The following is a 22,621-nucleotide window of genomic DNA, read 5'->3' as shown; positions in this document are numbered from 1 at the left end:
AAATAAAATCGACTAGCACCATCTCTTAATGGCAAAATGATTGCACCACCCTTCAGCAGCATTCACAAATAGAGAACTAGAGAAATACAATAAGACTAAGTCTTTCTCATGGTTGCCTCTGTGCTTCTGCTAAACCACCTCCACATACACCCCCACACACATGGCCAGAGATGATGAGAGCGAGAAGGACAGCTAGATGGCTTTGTGTAGGCCCAACAATGCAGATATGTTTGGTTGTCCTTAGGAGGCAAGGAACAGAACCACTTGTGGATGCTTTTATGACGGGGTCGCTTATTGTTGTGGTCAATGATTGGTATTTGAGAGGGAAATGAGTGGAGGCAGTTGAATCATGAGTGTATTTTCACAAAGAGGAACAGAACAGAAAAATCCACATTTGGTTTTGATGTTTAAATTGAGACTAAACAAAGACACTCCTTCCCGTTGTGTTTTTCATACCCCCATTTGACTAGAAAGACGACCTTCTGTTACGCCTGCTGACATTTGAAATTAAGACTGGCAGAGCTGTGAGCTAGCTCTGGTGATGTGATGTGACTAGTAAGATGTGATGAACAGATAATATGGGCACAGGCCAAGTACTGTAGCTGATCAGTGTTATTGGCAGCGTGTGTGTCACTTTGGCCTATTTAATGACATGCGGCTACTTTATCAATCAATTTATCAATACCTCAGCACGCACACAAAGAACAAGTAACAATAAGGAAATATACATGTGCAGTCAGTAATTTAAAACAATAATAGTCTGTTGGTTCAAATGGAGTCACATTGTCTCACATATATCAGATCTGAGAGTTAAAAAGGCTCCGAGCAGCAAGTGACAGTGCAGCCCAAGTTTGACAGAGGGACAGAATCGAGAGTGGCAAACATGCTGGCAAGTGGTCCAATGCTTGATGGAAAGTATCAGTGTAGAAGTCTTATGAAACCTTTTCACAGTCTGATCTTCATGCTACGATACCCCAATACGAACCTGTAAACGGCATTAATACCTCATGTATTATCGTTGGTTATACAAAACAGAATGTCAGAAACCAGTGTCAGTGATCACCTTCTGACTGTTGGGTCTAATCATACTGAGGTACATGAGGAAACTGGGAAACAGCAGTGGCTTAGGAGAATGCAAGCACCATTCTCATGGTCATCTTTCAAACAACTACACCTTACTATGTCATACAATTGCACACACGCTACCAAATCATTACATCCACTGCTAAGTGTTTTAAGGCTAAATGAAGCAGAAGTGCAACTTTGCAAGGTTGAAACAACTCAGCCAACAGCAACTCATCTAAGCACCTGCGTTACAAATCTCAGCTAACTCATCGAGAAGAATCAACTGCATCAACTTCCAGCAATTGTTTTCCTAATTGCAGAGATAATGAATAAACCAAAGCAGACGACTTCAGTGTGACATTTCATTATGCAAATTACCTGAGAGTATCAATTAATTTGGGAGCACATTTGTAACAAGTTTAAAAAAAATGACTATATGATATGAGCCTCCATGAATATAATAATCAAACAATGATCACTGCATGAAATGGACAAATTACACAACACTTTCACAGAGTTCTAAGGGCTAGTCAATTCCACACATATGCTCAATTCAAATGCGTATATAGATGTTCAAATTGTATTGTGACACACTGCGGGAATACATTTACGACAACACAGCAGAATCTCATCAGATAATGGTCAACATTTTTTTTCATTTCATCTAATAACAGTGGCAGCTGGTCGACTTACCTCAAAGTCAAACTTGGAGCTGCCAAAGGTGGTCCTCTGTTTCTGCCAGAAGTTGTCAGGTTTTATGATAAGTGCGATGTGGATGCAGGATGGAAAGGACTCTTGCAGGATCTTCAGCAGAGGCTTGATGCTGTCCCACTTGGATCCACGCATATCAACAATGACCGTGAAGCCATGTTTACAAACCTCCTCGCTGAGATGGAGAGAGGTCGATGCGAGTGGGCAGAATGATAGAGGAGAGCGGGAGGGAGAGAGGGGGAAGAGGAGGATGAGAGGGAGCAAAGAGAGGGCAGTGACAGATAGTTGAGAGCATAATCCAGGGATGGAGAAACCAGGAGACAGATGACAGGTGTGGGGATGAGAGAGGGAAAGGGAGAGAGGAAAACAGAATAGAGGAGGGCATGGAGAGAAAACACAATATGTGAGAATGACGCATTTTCTATACAGCGAAAAGCCCACGCAGCAAACAGCTCACACGCCCACACACTCGCATATACACCAATAACTATGGCCAAAACCAACAATCATTATCATTACTCACACTCTATTAGCATGCATCAGGCATACACTAGCATTCAGTGCTTTCAAGCACTATTTTGAACTGCTACAAATTGTACTTGATACACGCACAAAACCAGATATTTTACACATTCAACTTACTATTGAGAATCAAGTCTAGGAGGGTTTTTTTTGTCAAATCAAGTGAGAGTAGAATGTTTAAATTAGGTTTCTTCAGCTGTTTTTTCCTCAACAACTAGCAGCACAAAATGATTAAGTCTATATCAATCAAAGCACTACTGTGAATAAAATAGTGTTAGGATGTTACCACACTCAATAAAGTGTGCTGCGGCAAAACATGAAACAAATGTTGACTTAATTTCTTTAAGTAGCTGAAGCACTGATATTATAGGGTCATTGACACCACACATTCACAAAGCTAGCAATCAAAATAGAATTAATCTAGACTACTTTTGGAAGTTTTTTCACAGAGCACAAGGCGGTATTCGCAAAAGACATATTCTCCCTGATTAAATATGGCTTCAGAAATGTGAGGACACCAACATATGCTCTAGATCTTGACAGCATTTATAGTCTACAGTGAGAGACACAACAGAACAACAATGTCAGCATTTGCTGGAATCTTTTTATAATTAAAACCAAATGGATACAAATTTCCCCAAACTTCAATATGAGCCATTTTCACTGGAATCTTCACATACCTTTACATACATATCTATAGATTTACCATGCCCAAGCATGCTCCTAAAAATAGACCCTCCAAACACCACACAGCTGCATAATGAGGATGCGTTCAACGTGACATGATGGCAGGGGCGATATGAATTCTCTCTAGATTGGGTGCCAAATTTAGTTGAAACAGTAAAATATGCAAGCAACAATGAGAGATGGAAAAGATGGAGCAGAGACAATGATGCAAGTGTATGAAGCGATAAGATAAGATCCTCTACCTGTGAGACTGGTCCACACTTACTACCACTGCTGTGCTGCTTTTGCTACTGCGACACTATGTTTTGCTTTCACACACACACAACTCGCTCTCGCACTCACACAAGCTTGCTCTCTCTCTCTCTCTCAGGTTTAATCCTCCCACCACTCTCCTCCTCCCTCTTTTCTCATGCTAACTTGTTTTCTGTTATTCATCAGAGAAATTAGCTTTTTCGTGTATTTTCTGGAGGTACAGGAAGCTAAGTGCTCTTGAGGTTTTGCTCACTTTATCTGCCCGCTCACATCACATGGATCAACACAGGTTTTCACGTGCTAGCCAACAGACCCACTCGATCCTCTCCTTAAGGAGAGATCATTTGTACTTCGCAGCAGCAGACAGACAGATACAAAACACGTGATAAATGAGAAACCTGGGGATGCCGGCCAGGTACGCGATTAGTCTCCTCAGGTCATCTGCTCGTATTCTGTCATGGTTGCTGCGGGATGGAAACGTGAGCACTGGACCTCCACGTCTGTCTCTGCCGCCTGAAACACAAGAGCCAGGTAAAACTAGTTAGCGTGAGGAACTAAATCATGAAAATAAGGTTAAAAGCAGGCTGCAGGAATTGATGATTCACTTCTATCATAAGAGAAATGTGTTAAATTTAATTAGCAAAAAACAACAACAACTGCATTTCATTGCTTTGTGACTGAATGCTGAACAACAATTTGTTGTCCTGGAAAGAATGATAAATGCAGTAAAGGCCATAAGTGTTCTCAGTGTCATTTTGTACATGAGATGTTGGCTCCATCAGGCCTTGACCTCCAACCAATGGTAAAAAGCCTTGCAAACAGACTGTAAAGCAGCTGGAATGAGGATTGGCTCAAGACAAACGTGAAAGTACAAACGTGTGCAGGAAAATTGAGGAAATATAAGGGGAATTAAAAGGTGTCATTCAACACACTTAGGACTGAGCTACAAAGTATATTACTTTGTTTTTTGCCTCCCATAAAATCTGGCACCTCATCTAATGTCACACACTGTAGTCCTCTGCCGTTTCCACAAACTTGGTTGGTTTTCCTCCTTTCTCCCTTTTTACAATATCACCAACACTCTTCGTCACACGCCTCTATAACCTTGTCTCCAGATCTACTGCTCCGATACACTCATTTTTAATCCAGTCTGAACTTTACTTGGCTCATTTCATGTACGTTTGAACACGATAGGTTGAAAAATGCTTAATCTCAGGATTGTACGCAGGTGTGAATCTCCAAGAGGCTGAAACACACATTGGGGTCTTATGTCAAGTGAGGGGGTGCACAATACTTATTTCAGTCCAAGAGGCTTTAAAAAAAAAGCAAAAGTAGCTGAGGATGAATTACATAATACAGTTTTGGCAGTCTGGTAAATGTTTAATGAAGTGCTGTGATGACAAATTCTGTTGAACTCTTTCGACCCACCCCTACACTGACATGGGAACGAGTATGAGTAAAGACAAGAAGGGGTGGAAGAAGGCAGAGGAAAAAGAGTCACATGGCTGTGTCTTAAACATGAGTGCGCACAAACATGGCCAATTTATTAAGGCAACAGATACTGGATAATAGGCTTAGCTCATTTACCCTCCTTCTCCACATCGACCTCGCTTCTCTACCTCCCTTCTACCTTCCCTTCTGCTATTTAAAGCCAATTACTGTGACAGTGACTACTACAGGATGGAGTTGCTGACACTAAGTCATCACCATGGCAACACTGCTCTGTATGTTTTCAGCTGCTTGATTCAAAGTGCTCATGACTGCGATTTAATTTTTAACCTCAATAACCTTAGCAAAAGAAACTGAGTTTACTGCAGTTTGTGCCACTTTTAAATGATGAATTGATCATGCATATGAAACAGGCAAATATTTGCACCATACTGGGTGAAGGCTTGTGTGGAATAGACATATCAAACCAAAAGGAAAAAAAAAAATATTGAAAATACAATGTAAATGTAAAAAAAAAAAAATCTAAACCAAATTTTAAAATCAAACAGATAAAATTGATTATTAAACAACCCACATAAAACACTGTGGGTTGTTTAAATTCAGTTAAAAGCAAATAAAAGCAGTAATAATTCATCCCGATGACTAAACATGTCAGCATTTATTGAATTAACGGTGATTATCTTTTTGGCCATAGCTCTGCTTTCACTCGAGTGCTGTGTTTCTACCCTGGGGGGGAGAAGACTGCATGCTCCACAACTAATGATGATGATTATTGGGAGAGAAGCTATCCCATTGTTACTACAGTGACACTCTTCGATGCATGTATCCGTGAGGTTGTTTTACTTATGGATGACGTTGGATGCTAAAGGCTGTAGTAACTATGATGATGCAGGACACACAAAAGATGTTGTCCAAAGATGCTGCAGTGTTTGTACCCTCATGTCAAGATTTGAGAGACTGAGCCTCCATCTGACCCCACAAGTTTCATTAGGACAAGGTCAGGGCAGGTTAGATTGTCCCCTCAGTAAAATAGGGTTTTGAACAGCAGCTGCATGCCTCACTGAAAGGTAGTTGTAGAAGACAGCAAGTGTGTGAAAAACACCGGACAGTCAGACTCATTTGTCCGGTAATGATAATAATTATTATTATCAAACTAAAATGACTATGCTATTAATACAACAAATACTGAGACCATCTCGACACAGTAATATAAAGTTGAGACTTGAATATGAATAGCTCAAATCACAGGGCAAATCCAGGCGTACTCCAACTGACATTATTACAGTAGGAGTACGCCTGGATATGGTCTCGTAACAATGAATGAGTCAAAATAATTAGCAATTTAATAATGAAGACAGACTTTCTAAAATGTATATATCTATGACTATGCCTGGTAACTTCACTTGAACATGAGGAAAAAATAAAATGTATAAAAAAAACAACTATCAAAGATCATTAAGTCATATTTTGATCATCTTTTTCTGCCATAGCAGAGAGCTTACCTGATAAAAAAGCAACCTTTTCTTTCAGGATGGGCAGAACCTCCATTGCTCTCATGTCCTCGCTTCTCCTGAAACCTACAACACAGGTGAAATTATTTTTAGAGGAACATATCACACAGCAAGTTGATGACTGTGGTCTTACAATAACATATCGTACAAACCAACCGTACAAAATCCTCTGTATTCAGCATAGCTCTATGGAATCACAAAAAGGACCTTCAAAAAACATAACACTTGCTATTTAATCTTCAAAGGTAGAAATTTTGAAATGTGGGAGACCTTAAACATCATATCAGTATGCTGTACTTGCTTGAAATACGGAACATGGATTTGTACTCTCATTTGTGTCTTCAGCACTTTGGTAAACCACAGAACATATTTAAAAAGTCCTTCCCCAACAGCAAGAAAATGTGCAGGTTATAATTAATAAGCCCGTTGTGTGGTGCCAAGCTTAAGTCTGTATCTTTAGGTGAGATTTCACAAAGTTTTGTTTGGAATCAAAATCATGAACTTTTAATTTGACAAAATCAATCCATTAAAAGTGCTGATTACCACACGGTTTGTCTCAATAATTCAGATGGGGTTTAAGAGACACAGAAAAGTTACATTTATGAACATCGAGACAGCAATTAAAAACAGTATTTTTTGTCCAACACATACTATAATACTCCTGAATCAGCAAATTCAGAGGGCTTATGTCATTGGTGAGTTTTCACAATAATTGCCAATGGTGTAACAAAAAAATCAAATACAAGATGATTATTAGATGAAAATTTAAATTCTTCTTTTTTTTTTTTTTAATGGCCTAAGGGCTACTCCCTTGGTCTCTGCGGGCCGCCCATTGGCACCATGTTGGTGACCCCTGGGCTGGAAAATAAAAAGATTTATGGAGGACTGTAGTTGTCGTTTCCATTACATTTGATCATAATCAATGTAAAGTTACGAGGATGTTGATTATAATATTATATATTGTAATTATGGATTTTGTAGTCTGCCTCGTAAGTTTAGTTTAAGCTTTGTGTATTTTGTTAATTTTGTTTAGGAAATAAAACAATTAGAAATCACGCATGATGACATGACAAAATATGCTTGGTTTAAATTACGTGCAACTCTACCGGGAGTCAGCAGCTTGACCGTTTGTACGTCTTCCTTCGCTTCAAATTTCCTGTTTCAGAACTAAACTAAAGTTCCAGATTCTTATAGGACAGACGTGAACCAACTTCAGCTCAAAAACCTCTCACTTCTCAGGACTTCATCCAAATGGTTAACCAAATGTGCCGTACAAAAAAAGCAATCTGGTCGGTTTTGACTGGATAAGATTTTCTAGTTGTCTAGCTACAGGGTGAACAGCCCTGTAAGCAAACTAAGTGAGGGAGCCCATGAGACGAATGCCCATCAATTGCTGGGTTCAGGAAGCAGCAGTCTCTTACTAGCAGTTTCATAAAGCCTGCTGCTTCACAAGAGCTAAACTTTAAAGCTCAAAAGTTTGACGGAGAACTGCTAAAAAATGAGCATAGTTAAGTGTTTCTGTTGGATATATTAAGTTTAGGTGTCATTTTAAAAATACATTTGTCTTGCACATAAGGTAGTCAATGAACAAGAGTCAAGAAGATCTCAGTGAGAAAAAAAAGAAAAGAAAAGATGAACAAACACATATGTTTGATTTACCTTTTTTTGCTTAATTAGCTTTCCTTATTAATTATCTAAAGGTATAGGGAAGATGGTGCAGGAGCTTGGCAAAAGACAGGTCCATATAAACAAGCATTTCTCACGCAATGTTTTACCTGTTAACCGGATAAGAGCGGAGCCTTTCTGGGCACACTGCCACATGTAACAGGTCGTCAAACAGGTCATGCTTGAGATTTCTTCCTTAAAATATTTTATTTCTTTAAATATTTAGCAAATTAGTATACAGTTAGGGATTTGTTCCACAACCATCATAAAGCAATGAGACAAAATATTGAAAGGATCCAGGTTCAAGGCAGCAGCAATAAATCCATGGTTCCCAGCAGAGATATTCCAATCTGGTAGACGGACAAAACCACCCAAATTGGTCACGTCTGTTAGTCTGCGTGAAAAAGCTGCAGAGGACATTTCCATGCAATCACATGCAGCACTGTGTCGATGCATATAACCACGCAGCTCTCATGTTGCATTAGGTGAGCTGCTAATCTGCTAGCCTTTTGGAAAGGCAGGTTCCTTGAGGTAATCCTATGCGTAGGAGGGGCCCAAATTATAACATGCCTATGTTGCATTTATGCACCTGCAGAAGCTGCTTAGTGTGAGAGAAGACTTGAGATGGGTACTCATAGCAGCACACTTTTGTCCAGCTGTCTTCCCCCAGGATCTACAAAAACCAGACTTCAAACCGCAAAGATTTTTATGAATTTTAAGTTGTTTCTACAATATGACATTATTCGCACAATGAGTATTCTTTGAGGACAGGCACAGTACATAAGAAAATATAACATCCTGAAAGTGGGAGAAAATACTTGAGATGTTGTATGGTTGGGTAATCCACAGGCCCCTCACGATTCAATACAGTCAGAACATTTTGCAGGCGATAATATCATGGTACAGTGATTCTGTGATTATTGATAAATTGCAAGAAATATCATCTACGAAGACATTTGGTAAGAACCTTGGATGACGAGGTCAACTGGTAGATCTGGACACAACAGAAATATGGAAAGTTGAGCCCAAGTTGAAAAAGATTGGCAACCACTGTTATACAACAATGTGTCATTTGGCATATAAAGCACCACAAACAACCAGCACTGTCAGCGGACGGGAGAGCCACATACCGTGAGGAAGATGAGTATACAGTATGATTGCCCAGTGATTTTGCAAGTTCTCCAACTTAGAAATTATGAAGGGGCATGAAATTTACATCTTAGAGTTCCACTGTATTATTGTTAAATTATTCATTTCTACTTCATTGCTGCACACAACTATTTGAACACCTGCAAAAATCATTATTAATATTTGGTAAGAAGCCTTTGTTTACAATTGCAGTGATCAAATGTCTCCTGTAGTTCTTCACCTGCAAAGAATCTTGGATCTGAATTTTTATGTCCATCAGAATTGATGAAAACACCAATAAAAACCTCTTGAACGAATAAGACTGAACTTCATGATGCCTTGAACAAGAATGAGGACAGACATATTAATTAAGGGTGTGAGTGAACAGCTGTGGTGACAAAAATGCTTTCTTTGTCATTTAAAAAAGAGCAGTTTAAATGTGAAACAAGTTGGATACAATCATTCATTAACTATGTTTGAAATGAACATATCCAAGGATTCAGTTTTGTTTCAGTCGGTTATTTATCTGGCATTTAAGTATCCAGGAGAGGGGGTTAATCTTTTTGAGATGGCTACGCTCTGTCACATAGCAGGCTTTTAGCTAGGATTTTGAAACAGGAAGTCCAAAACCCTGCCCCTAACACAACACCCTCCCAACACACCATGTCAACAACTGACAACAACTTCCTTTGTAAAAAACAAAGCTGTAAACATCTACTTGTACCACAATAACGTGATAAACAACAAATCAACAAGCATGTGAGTCAAATAAACGTTAAGAGACATGAACTCAGTAAGTATTGCGATGAGGGGTCCCCTGGGCAATTTTTTTAATTTGCTGACCCAGATTAATTAATTAATTAATAATAATAATTCTTTCCCTTACTACAAGCCATCGTGTGTACAGCCTTGTGTCTACATCTTTTTTCATATATTTAAGCAAGATAAGCATGCGACAGCGCCAAATATTCCTCCAATTAAAAAGCAAGATCGATTGGAACATTCACTTTGCTCCCGTCATCAGCGTCAGACATCCCATCAATAGCAGCACGCTTCCATGCCACGAGTGTCGCGCCTCGCGAGATCACCGCGAGATTACGCCGCTAAACAAATATGGCGGCTGCGATGGCCAAAATACGCTTGCGAAATGTGTGAGAATCTGTAAATTTGGATTACATTCAGCGAAATTACCGGGCAGAAACACAATGTCATGTGAACCAGTGAGATGACACTACGAGTTGGGCATTGAGAATACATTTAGGGCGTCCTGTTGAGGAAACATTGAATCCAGTTTTGAATGCTGAAGGACGTCCATTTTTTTCATGTTTGGCAGTTTAGGCAAGACGCCCTCTAGCTAAAAGCCTGTCACATAGGGACTCATACCAAATAAAGTAGGTGGTTCTAGGATTTGGTAACCAATGACACGACTCAACCTCTAAGTGACACATCATAAAAAGAAACGGAAACTGTGACATCACAATAGTCAGAAGTGTCATGGCTGTTACCGGGTCAGGTGTGTGAGTGTGTGACCATGTGAAATGCTGGCAGGCACTTCAAAGATTCAAGCCTTTTCACAGCCCCACAGAGGTCAAGTGGGCATTAGTCTAGCTGATAACAACAAAGAGGTTTGCTCAACAACCTCCCCCTGACACACTGTGACAAATATTTCCTGTGTTTTGCGGAGTGTAAAAAAAAATGGGGATATGCAACAGCTGCCAAACCTAAAACAGAAGGGACGTGTTGGTATGGTCAGCCAAGTGAGGGGAAATGGTGCCTGCTACATTCCACAAACGGAACACACATACACACATTTTTACACAGGCTTCTCTATTTGATTAGAAAGCATTTTCAAACAAGCTATCATGATGGCCAGCAGCTGACTTAGCAGACAGCACACAAGCCAGCTGTTTAGGGTCAAAAGCCAGAACTCCACATAGCTGCGGATGTCCCACATTCACTGCATGCCAGCAATACCATGATGATGGATGTGTGGTAATAGCAAGAATTCCCAAACACTGGGGAGTGGACAGGAATGGGGTGTTGATGACCCGGGACCCAGAGCTACAGAATGAGATGTGTACTGTTCAGTCTAAATACTGTTAAATATATTTCATATGTTGTAAACGGCCCTTTAATGCTTTTACACATTTTATAACTCATCCATTTGCTAGATATTTTGTTTTAAAAATGGGCACAAACTGCACGTTACGCACAGAGCAATTCACAAACCGATTTTCACATGGAATCATGAGTATCCACAAAGGATCAAGAGCTCCATTCACGGTACAAACACCTACCCATGTTTGCTGTGTTGAAACGCTTCACAACATGCTAAATATGGTTCTGTATAAGGAAAAACTAGGGGTGCATTGATCAATCGGCTGGCCAATTTATCTGCGCCGATATGGCCATTTACAACGCCATCATGAACGGCTGATCAAATGACAAATATAAGCCGATTTCTTTTTATTATGTATTTATATATTTTTGTAAGGTCCCAACTTATATTTATACATGATGCAGACAATGGTGTCAGCCTGCCACGATGGCGTTATTTTGGCAATACGTCTCCGTCAAAAAAAGACAATCAAATTGAAGTTCACAACATGTGCACCCATGAACGACATTGAAACAAGACACTTGGTCTCAAATCACAGCGCTGAATTCGAGCACTACCAAGAGGTTAACAAATGAATGCTAACCGGAGGTAACTGCAGGAGAAACCACTGTTAATGGAGTTTACAGTTTTGGATGAGCAGTCGAGTTCTGTTGTTGAAGACTGGAGGTGTGCTATCTGCAGCTAATGTTTTTCATAGGGGTGGACCGATCAGGCTGATTAAATTTAAAAGTGAAAACATTAGAAAAAAGCTCAATAATGCTCAATAAACTGAATAATCCATTCAAACGCTGCCTGACTTTTCTTTTATGCCGAACCTTTGAAAATCCACTCAACAATGACAGCTCTCATGAGAACAATTTCTCTGAACAATGTGGAAGTGTTGGAGCCACAGAACTATATTTGATATCAATAAAAAAGACATTTACTGTGTCTATAACAGCTCTAAATTATCGCCCAAACTCGGTTAGGATGTTTCAATCGAAATAGTACAGGACAAAGAATTTGCCACCAAAGAATGAAAAAGCAAGTGTTTAGAGTGCTTTAACCTGACAACCTGTTAATCGTGTCCAGGGTCACTGTGAGACACAAAAATCATTCACAAGCCTCACTCACTATTAATGCATCAAGATCACCAACTGTCACTTTTGTTTCCAGCAGCTTCTCTGCACTCCTGTTTATGTCCCAATTTAAGATTCTAGTCTGGGAGAGTGAGCAAGTGTGCTCTTTTACACATCACTTCCAGACCTCTAATAGAAGGGTAGGTTAGCTGAGCAAGTAAAAGGCCAGGATTACGTCAGGGACCATAACACAGAAGGACAGACCGCTGAGGGAGGAGGGGTGATGAAAAAAACACCAGGAGAGAAAGCTTGTTTTTTGGGTTCCTATAATAGTAGAGTCTAACAACATCCGATCTGGTTGTCAACATACACAAGACAACTGACAAAAGTGTAACAAGGGAGAAAGATGACAGTAGTCTGTCAGAAAGCAGTTGTGGACACACCAGTCGAAGTATGTCCTCTTGATCCAGACCACAATCATCTTCCTATTCAGACCAGCAGCTTAGCTGACTCGGCCAACAGACGGAAAGCCATCAGATCCAACAACCACATCCATTAACCAGGAAGTGACGGGCCATCGGTAGGAAGTTGCACTGCAGGGCCAAACCAGAATACTGAAGCCAAGTATCATTTAGTTATGAATACATTAATGTTGGTTCAGTCACATTTCTCAGTGGGTACTGGAGCTGTCTCCTCCATGGCCCCCGGGGCAGTGAGGCAACCTGCCATTTCACTGTCCTCTTTTATATTTAGGTTGAGGGCTTCTTATTTTTTTGGACAAGCGAGTATAAAGTGGGACTGATTAGCAGACATGATTGGGATTTTTCTTGTGCCTTTCACTGTTTCAAAACAGCCTGTCAACTGCTTCGCTTCCAGTTTGACTCATATAGTTGTCCAGAAGCTTAAAAACTAACATTTGGCCAAACAAAACACAAGAATGCACTTCTATAATCCAGGTCAAATGAAAAAACAGGCATTCTGGGGCTAACCAAGGACCACAATTTCTTAAATGTAAATATATATAAATCCCAATGATTGTGGCACTTTTGCAATTTCCCACAACACACAAAGAAGTAGTGGTGGTAGTTGTAGTAGTAGTAGTAGTAGTACTAGTAGTCTTGTTATTTCAATATTACATATAAGAACAACAATGACTTGTCAAACATCCAACCATTATCCCTTGAGTACAACCCCTCGGTTCTATCCACGGCGCTAAACCAGCATGTACAATACCAGAGGAACAGTACGGAGCAGCTCTGTCCAAGTAAGCATCGCACGGCTAACCACGAGTAGCATCACCTACATGGGTACTTGTACGATTTCGTGTAATACATTGCTTCAAGTTATTGCTTATTGGGGTCTGAAAATAAACGTTTGCCTCATATATTAGCTTTTTATTGGCTGCTCTGTTGAGCATGTTCTTCAACGTATTTGTGATGGCGTCAAGAGACGTAAACAAAAGCTGTTTGTTAGACTGGCTGCAGCTGTCGATCAGCATGAAACAAGGTTTGTGGTTGGCTGGTGTTTTAGCTCCGCTCTAAAGGAGAGAGCTCAAAAGTGACCTTGATCACTGTCATCTCATAATGAACGCTATCAAACGTGATTGTTAATTTTTTATATTAATATCTTGAATGTTCCCCTCTTACTCTGAGTGGATGAGTGGAGTCATGTGTCCACACATGCGTTACCATGTTTTAAAGGGGAATGCACATTGCCCACCACAACGCATGGTCAGAACATATGAAAAATACATATATTTTCTTTTTTTATCAAAATACCAAATTTACTGACATGGGCAAAATGTCGTCAGTTATCATGGTACATTTCTGTAACTTATTATATACAGGATCAAGAAGGAGCAGACTGAAGAAAAGTTCTTATAATTTCTGCTCCTTTTTCCCAGAAAGATGTCCAAGACCACCAAGTATTATTTTAGCCACATGTTCATGAATATTGATGATACCATGTGCAAGGTATGCAACGTAGAAAGAGAATCACTGTACAGAGATGCGATGCATTATTGGCAACATTGAAATATGTATGTGAATCAGAAAAGTAAACCTTTGAAAACATGAATCACAGGTGTAGTGTGAAATCATTATTTACCTGCAGTGTGACTCGATCCATCTCCTTTTGGCTCTTTAGGGAGCGGTCCATCTGGAAAAGCACACAGAGAAAAAAACCCATCAGGAATATAAAGCAGATCCTGATCAAGGTGAAAAGCACCTGATCTCTAAGGGACATTTTATAATAGGGATCAAAGGAAGAATTATACAAAGAAATATTTTACCTATCCATAGGCAGATAAAAGCAGTAAGGCCAGCAACGAACGGAATCAGTACAGGCTTCTTCCAAAAATGCTGCATGTGAGTATTTTTTTCTTTTTGTACTAAACATAAACCCAAAATCCAGGACACTAGAATGATGGTTGTTTTGTTACCGAGTCCGGTAAGTTCTTGCAATTCTTTTTAAGAATGTCCAATATTTTATCTAGTACCTCACAGAACAATGTGATGTGACATTATCTTGGGACCGAGCTAACCATTTCGTTACTGCTCACAATGGTCACACTGATCCAGTCAGATGATTCCTAACAACAACACGGAGCACTGTGACTGAGAGGAAGAAATTGTTTTTGTCATCAAGCAAGCTTTGTTGCAGACACATGACCATGCATCAGTGTCTCTGGACCTCACTGCCTGTCAGACCGAACATAATGCATTATTAAGGCCGAAGTGGGAATAAAACATGCTCATAAAAAGGAGGCACGATTTGTAAAAACCGGACCAAGGAAGTTAAATTATCAATCACAAGCACACTATATATTGAACTATCAACGATTTCATTTGAGAACTGCAGTCAAATACAATACTGTGTTGAATATTGTATTTGTACCCGAAGACACACCAATGGATATTGTGAACCAAAACGGCCCAGTGGGCTCCAACCCAAAATATTCACCACAGAATGACAGAAAAGTTCCTTCTGGTCGACATAAAGATGTCAGAACTCGGTGTGTTATGCACTGGGCAACTGTCAAATTAATTTAAGCAGCAAACCAGTCCACAACAGCTAAGCAGCAACTCACTAGTCTCTCTTAGTTAACCTGGACAATAATGATCGCAGCGTAATTGTTCAAAATAATTCAGGAAAACTTTTCTGCTAGGTATAATTTAATTTACCTTTTGTTTCTGTTTTAGCTCTCGTTCACTTCATTTCTTAATTTCTCCCCTGTAAAGCAATTTCTTAGATGGACTATGAATGCAGTTTAAGAAAGCATACAATGCTGGCAAACCCATGGGACAAAACAGGCTGGGAAAACATCAAGATCCTAAGGTTTATTTGGTAAATCTGGGAGAAGCTCAGAATGAATGGAGTGATGGTAACTGACGGTGAGGTAAGTTCTCAGGAAATACAGCAAACAAAGACCAAAGACATAGCACACATTTTTGCAATGCCAGAGATGTCCATTTAAGCTAAGGAAGGCAACAGTATAAAGGCTAGAGGACAGCAGTGGTCAGACACGCGTAAACACAATGCAAACAAAAAAAAAGACATGGCGCTGATATTAGAACCTCTAAAAAAAAAACTCAAGGTCAAAATTGCAGAATCGCAAGCAGAAATGGTTCACACTATATACTGGATAAGAACACAAGGCACATACCGAATCAAGAGAGACACTGCATGATAACTTCCATCCCAACGAACAGTGTCAGTCTTCTGTCTCCGGGTTTGCTAAATATGCAGATTTAGATGTTGTGACGCAGCGTGCCATCTGAATCGCAAACTCTTAAATTAGATTAGATTGGGGGTCAGTTCTTGCTCGGACTGAACCAGTGGCCTCGGGGGTTAAACATGGCGAATTGAGCTACGATGCCACAAATATTATCACCATGATAGCACATAGTACATAAATATTAGTACACAAGAACAGCTTAATGATGGACAAGGGCTTCCCAAAGATGCCAAATGATAGGTAAACATGTGATTTTTTTTTCCAATGTAAATTCACAGCTGTTCGTTGATGTGTTTAAATCAACAAATCTAGACTAGTTTGCAAGAAATATAAATAAACAGCTGGCCTTGATGTCAAATCACAGGGTCACTGAATGGGCTGGCAGTGTGTTTTTGTAACGTAACAAACAGTAAGAGTCCTTATGTTGCCTCTAAAGCTGAATAGAAGAGGTTTGTTTTCCATTCCCTTCAGACCTGGATATAACTATGAAAGCAACTATGTGAAGACAGTCAACGTCTTCCCTCTCACACACGTAAACACACTTGATACTGTTCTGCTCAGCTCTGTTAAACACTGCATTGACTGTATCCCACAGCAGTCACTCACACATTGTCTGTCTATGCGCCCGCATGAACACAAGACCACCCTTTCTACAGGCCTCTGCCTTCCACTTCTCAGCAGACACACTCATCGTTTGACTCATCCGCAAAAAGGAAAGACCGCTTCATTTCAAAATTCCTATTGTCTCGTTCACACTGACTTAAATGGGATGTGAAGCACAAACACAGTGAGTAATGCTCAGCTGTCAGGGGAGTCTCACACAGTGTAGGGGAATGCATGACTACAGGGGGCTCACTGACTTTTAAAAGTCAACAGATTTGGACAGCGCATTCCAAGAAACCCATTAAAGCTTAACCAGTTTGACGCGGAGAGAAACCATAACAGATAGCTTGTTTGATGGCTGATGTGGCACCATCAAAAAGTTAATCATGACCATCCTGGCAAGTCATTCAACCTGACTAAAACGTATCTGGTGTATCCTCCCTCATCAAGCATCGTCATGATCTCCTTTATCACATCTATGAACCAAGTCTTTGTCTTCCTCTTCTTCTCTAACATTCTTTGTCCTTCACGTTTTCTGTCAGTGGCCCTTCTCCTGTACGTCTACGGCCCTTGTGAGGTCAGAGGAAAACTACACAAGAAACCATTTTAATCAATCATCACCCAAATTCTTAATATAACTGATTTTTAGGCCTTTATTCCCACCCCCCTATTTTGTTTGTCTGTTTTTCCATCTCCATAGCTATTAATTTTTATACTGTAACATTAAATTACTAATCCTCATTTTGACAGTATGTTTTTCCCCATGTTGTTATTTTCCAATGTAGCTATTATTCACTACTTAAAAAAGCTTTTCCAATAGTTGTGATTATATTAACCTTATAAAAATCATAGAAAATTAAATGAGAAAGAAACAACATTTTCAGAATGGCATCACATCTTTCCTTTTATCTTTTTGTTTTATAATATTTTAGTGGCAAAATTTCAGTTACATTTTAACTCTTTTTCTTGCGCTCTTATGTCCCAGATGGCTCTTCTCAACAGTCACAGTCAATAATGGTGCCACTAAGGAAATAAAACCCCTGCGTTAGAATTAAAATCTGAAAATATTGATCCTCCATGTAACAGTTGCATGAGTTCAACATCCAGGCTAATAGAGCTCTGTTGAGTTTAGCATCCTGAAAACCTTGGATGCAATGTTACAGCCTCTCATGTTTCCTATCCAAAAAGAGCCAGTTTTTGTAGCTGCCAACCAAAAAACACTGGGCCCATGTCAGGCCAAATCTCCATCCAACTCGAAATTGGGTAAGCAAATGACGAACTCAATTGCAGTCTTCCATGCCAAATATTAAGTCCCCGTTCACTCGTACAAAACCAGGAGTTTTTCCATCCTCTACTAATAAAAAGCTAAGACCCTGTTAAAGGGTAAAAAGTAAGTAGATTCAGCATGCTTCTGGTTAACTAATAGTATGTTGCATTTCTATTCTCACTTCAGTTCCTAAGGCTTATCTTTAAACATGATGTTGAGCATGGGATGATTTATTAAAATTAAAGCACACACTTCAGTCAAACATCATATTGCAGCTTCATTTCAATGTAAAGCCATTTCAAGTGAGGATTGGCTGATTTCATGGCACAAGAGCATTGGCCCATTTTATTTGTAAAATGGGCCGATGCAATTGTCCAAAGTTAAAAAGGAGAGAAGGACAACAATGACAATGCACTTTGGAATGCACTGGAGCCTAACTAGAAAAAGACTGGTCTTTGCGGACTTGTCCTAGATTGGTATCCTCTTTCACTGCCACCTCCCACACTTAGAACAAAAGAAGAAAAAAAACATTCATATAAACTTCTCACTCTCAATCGAATCATTTGGAGTCAAATTTAATTTGTTTCTTGAAGTCTTGACAAGTACAAACTGTGCGGGCACATCTTGGCACACAGATTCACGCCACACTTTTCATTTTTAGCACTTCAAGGTCTACTTTGTTGGTTTTTTTTTACCTGTATACAGCAGAATAACTTGTATCTCTTAAAAAAAGGCAAATCAAAACTCCACAGAACAGCTACAACGCTCTTTTTGCACAATTGTGTTTCCAATATAAAAAATGAACAACAGGGCTGTCACTGAATTGATAGATCTCTTTCTGCAACCTACCTCTCCTCTTTTCCTTCTTTTCCCCATTTTTCTCCTTAGTCCCTCGACTCTTTGGCCTTTCCTGTTCCAGCTTGTTTTAAGACAACAAGAGCAGAGCAGCAAGCCAGTGTTCAGTTCACACCAACTAACTAGCACACCAGAGAAATTAGATGAGAGAAGAACGTGATGAGAGGGTGAAAGTGGGACACACTGCCATTAAAAAAAAAAGTCCTCCCATGGTCTCAATAAAAGAAAAAAAATCAGTGCAGAGAACTGGAAAACATTAAGTTGCAAAATTAAGTCCTATATTGTTATTGATTTTCAATCATTTATCAATGGTCTACTTTCTTCCCAACATGAGAAGTTGCTGATCACAGTAACAAACCTCAACAGCAACTGCCGTGGAGGGCACAAGTGCAACCCAACTGAGGACACACATACTGTCTGTAATATCGCCTTTTGGTCCATGATGACACCAAATACATAACCTTCCTAAATGTATGGCTACTAATGAAATTTCCCATAAATAAAACAAGCTCTTTCCTGCTCCTCCATCTCTACTGTTAGGTCTGAATTTCAAAGGCTTGAATTACCACAACTTTGAGAGCGCGTACACCCCAGACACCATCAGCATAATTCTCATAGTGGGTGTAACCATATTCCTAGAGATTGGAGCGTCTTAAATTCAGTTCCCTCCCAAACCCTTCATGCCCAAACTTTTTTTCTGATTCGTTTCTTTCATTTTTCTGTGCTACCTGGACAAGAAGGACCTAATAGGAATACAGGGTATCCAAGTGTGGGGCACAGCCGGCAACGTATTAAAACAAAGTGGAAACATAAAAAACAAATGGATAACACATAAAGCATCATGGAGGTGGATATGACGGTTATCAGCATGTTTTTCACAGAAAAATTCCAAAAGAAACACATGACTTAATGTCGGACGACCGTTAGTCGTGGAACGCAAGTTGTGCATTGCGGCTGGACATATGTGAAGAGACAGATCATGTGAAGACGACTGCAGATTGGAGAGAAATTTACGTCTCAGGTTTAAAAACTAGTGTTTTTATTGTCACCAAAAGTAAATGTCATAAACTTTCCACTCTGCTTTATTGTTTGTCTATCGCTTATTGAATGGCTTTGTTCCGTTTTTTTTTTTCAGCCACATCCTGGCGGAAATCCTAGGTATAGTAACTAAACTTTGTCTTTTGAAACCAGAGACTTTGTTGCACGTACATAAAATTGTTTCTTGCTGAAAATGTCTATATAATGTTTTTGATTTTAGTGTGGTAGCCCCTGTGGAAGTAATTTTCTGTCATTCCTGCGGTCTTGCCATCATCGAAATGGCTGTAGTGTTGATATATTACAATTGTGTGTTTAAACAGTGTCCCTAAATGTGGCTATTAGGTCAAAGTTTTAAGAGCACACTTGACCAAAAACTGCACTAAGCACCTGCACAATTTATTTAACAAATGTATAAACAAAAACACATTCTTTCTTGAATGAATATCAGAATATCAGATCATTTCATTTTAAAGTCCTGTGCAAAAATAGGGTCCAGCACTTGAGCTCTTGAGAAATATTAACTGACTAGTATAAAATGATCTATTACAAGTAGTCATTGTTCCAAAACAATGGGACTCTATGTGCGGCATCAATATGTCATGTTGAAGCTAACTGTAAAGCTGGTGAGTCATTATAAGATCATATCATGTTGCGTCATGTCTGTTATGTAAAATTTTTCCAACTTCCCTGGTGACTTATCGACCATAGTTACTGATGTTAAGTGTATATTGTAGTCTTGTCTACTACTGAGACCTCAATCGTCAAACAGCAAAATAACATGAACCACAGGTTGCAGTGACCTCTTATTTGGCCTTTTGGCAGAACCTGTGTAAATCTGTAAAAACAGGCCTGATGGTGTGGGTTGACAGAAAAAGAAAAAAAAACAGAGGACTTTAATTTGTGTAGTTACGATGATTTGGACATGTAGCCTACACTTTCCCAACCTCTTTTATTTTCATCTTAAATCATGAAGACACCATTTCCTGAACCACACTATCTGCATAGTAACAGGAACACAGACAGTTTTACTGGCAGCGTTTGAAAAGTTCTCATCAGATAACAATCACACCTACCTACTGCTTCACACATTAGACAAGGAAACACAATAATCCCCACACATAATAAGCAATACCAATGAGTGCATCCAATGAACTCTCACCTCCAACATGTCTGAGGCTAATAAAGCCACACTGTCAACAACACTGTCTTCCCAACAAAACAAAACCTCCCTCAGTGCACTAACACACCGTGATTGCATGCTTTTCAATATTCAATTAGTTTATTAAACATTGTTTCTAAGTTTGCTGCTTAAGAAAAAGTGCAGATTGTGTTACTCGATTAATTTTGAACATTGACTTCAGGCTTTAGGCTGAAAGTCATTCCAGGCATGCAAATAAATGTCCCACAGAGTTTAACTTGATAAGAGTAGGGAAAATAATTTTGTATTCCACGGCCATACATATCGTTGATGTACATTGTTTACATCCATGTTGCAAATAAAATTGAGTCACGGACAATGTCAATTTACAAACACAATTAAAGTAACATTTGCACTGTAATACATCAAGCACTAACAATTCTTTTACACCCTACACATATTTCAAGTATGCATGTTTACTTGAAAAAAATACTACTAGTGCTGATAATAATAATAATAATAATAATACAAGTGTTATTAATACTACTACTAAAATTAAATAATAGTAATGATAATAATTCTCTACTGGAAGTAAGGGTGTGCCAAAATATTGATCCTATCAAAAACAAAACTTCATTTGCATGCGGATAAGTGCATCACATCAATTGCTCACACACGTTTAAATAAACTCTCCTTTAGTCACTGAACATTGGACTGCGGAAAGAGTGCTGATGTATAGACGTCTGGCATTTGGTCCTGAAATAGGTGGAAAGCGTAGTTAAAAAAAAAAAAAAAACACGTAAAAATAGGAGATTTTATTTTTCACCGCTGCCTATCTGAAACCAAATCGAAACTTCTCATGGCGCCACCCCATGTCATGGGGCTGAACTGTGCTGATGAATATGAAAAAAGCCAAAAAAGCTTTTGTTTTGTAAGCAGATAGACAATGTTGTGTGCTTCTTCTGAAAGAGATTCCATGCAGTCAGTGACATCAGAATTTAATAAGAGACACATATAGTGATGCATCGCGGATGAAATGTCATTGAATATATTGCTAATCGCAGTATCACAACCTAATCATTATTTTAGGCAAAATACTGTGGTTGTATCGTTTCATTTAGGAACCTGGTAGTAATACCCAGCACTAAATGGGAAAGGATTAACACAATGGTGAAATACTGCCAGCATTTGTCGTTGCTGTTAGGCTGAACCAAATAGCCTGAAATTCACCACATGGAGCAAGCTGAATCCCTTTGTGGAGGAAATATGTAAACGTTATTATACGTTATTTATTTTTGTCTTTCAGAATGGGTTGTATCACTTGACAAATTGAAGGCCCAGGAGTAGGGATGGGTACCAAATTTGGTACATTTATTGGTACCAACAGTTTTCCGTCTGTACTACCAAGGTACCAATAAAGCCACACGTAAAATCAAACGTCTTGGTACTTGAATGCATCCTAGTGACTGTGAGGGAGCTGAAGAGTAGGCGATTTTACAATCCAGACATGAACAAAACCCTTGTTTTGAACGCAGAGACTATGCACAAGCATGCAGCATGCACAACTCAAGGACAGTATAGTTGAAAGACTTAACTGACTTCAAATTGTGCTCATAGCTGAATCTGATTCTAGTTTAATCATATGTCTAAAAAACACTGATCTTGACAGAAACAGGCTCGATCGAACAAAATCGCCAATAAAATGAGTGAGTCTTGTGACAAAAATTCATCTAAAACTACAACAAAGTGCACCAGATTCTATTTTGGTTACTTTTGAAAATTTTAATTGAAATTTTAATTGAATTTTTTTTTTTTTT

At 39.2% G+C, this 22,621-nt stretch overlaps 1 protein-coding gene across 5 annotated transcripts in view; it reads right to left on the bottom strand.

Moving 5' to 3' along the window:
- Positions 1-22,621, bottom strand: part of LOC128756784 (triple functional domain protein-like) — a 59,980-nt gene that overhangs the window by 32,937 nt on the left and 4,422 nt on the right. For 2 of the 5 annotated variants that reach the window (XM_053861444.1, XM_053861445.1), the window contains exons 2-6: positions 18,623-18,692; positions 14,274-14,324; positions 6,189-6,263; positions 3,636-3,750; positions 1,759-1,951 (exon numbers count right to left, since the gene is read on the bottom strand). In XM_053861444.1, coding sequence (XP_053717419.1) covers positions 1,759-1,951; positions 3,636-3,750; positions 6,189-6,263; positions 14,274-14,324; positions 18,623-18,692 — 504 coding nt within the window. Of the gene's footprint in view, positions 1-1,758; positions 1,952-3,227; positions 3,302-3,635; positions 3,751-6,188; positions 6,264-7,972; positions 8,291-14,273; positions 14,325-18,622; positions 18,693-22,621 lie in introns of those variants that run through there. The other 3 variants (XM_053861446.1, XM_053861447.1, XM_053861448.1) reach the window with 3 other exon arrangements.

The sequence above is a fragment of the Synchiropus splendidus genome, chromosome 4, assembly GCF_027744825.2.
Source record: "Synchiropus splendidus isolate RoL2022-P1 chromosome 4, RoL_Sspl_1.0, whole genome shotgun sequence".
NCBI lineage: Eukaryota > Metazoa > Chordata > Actinopteri > Syngnathiformes > Callionymidae > Synchiropus > Synchiropus splendidus.
This window is presented reverse-complemented; position numbering and strand designations above follow the sequence as displayed.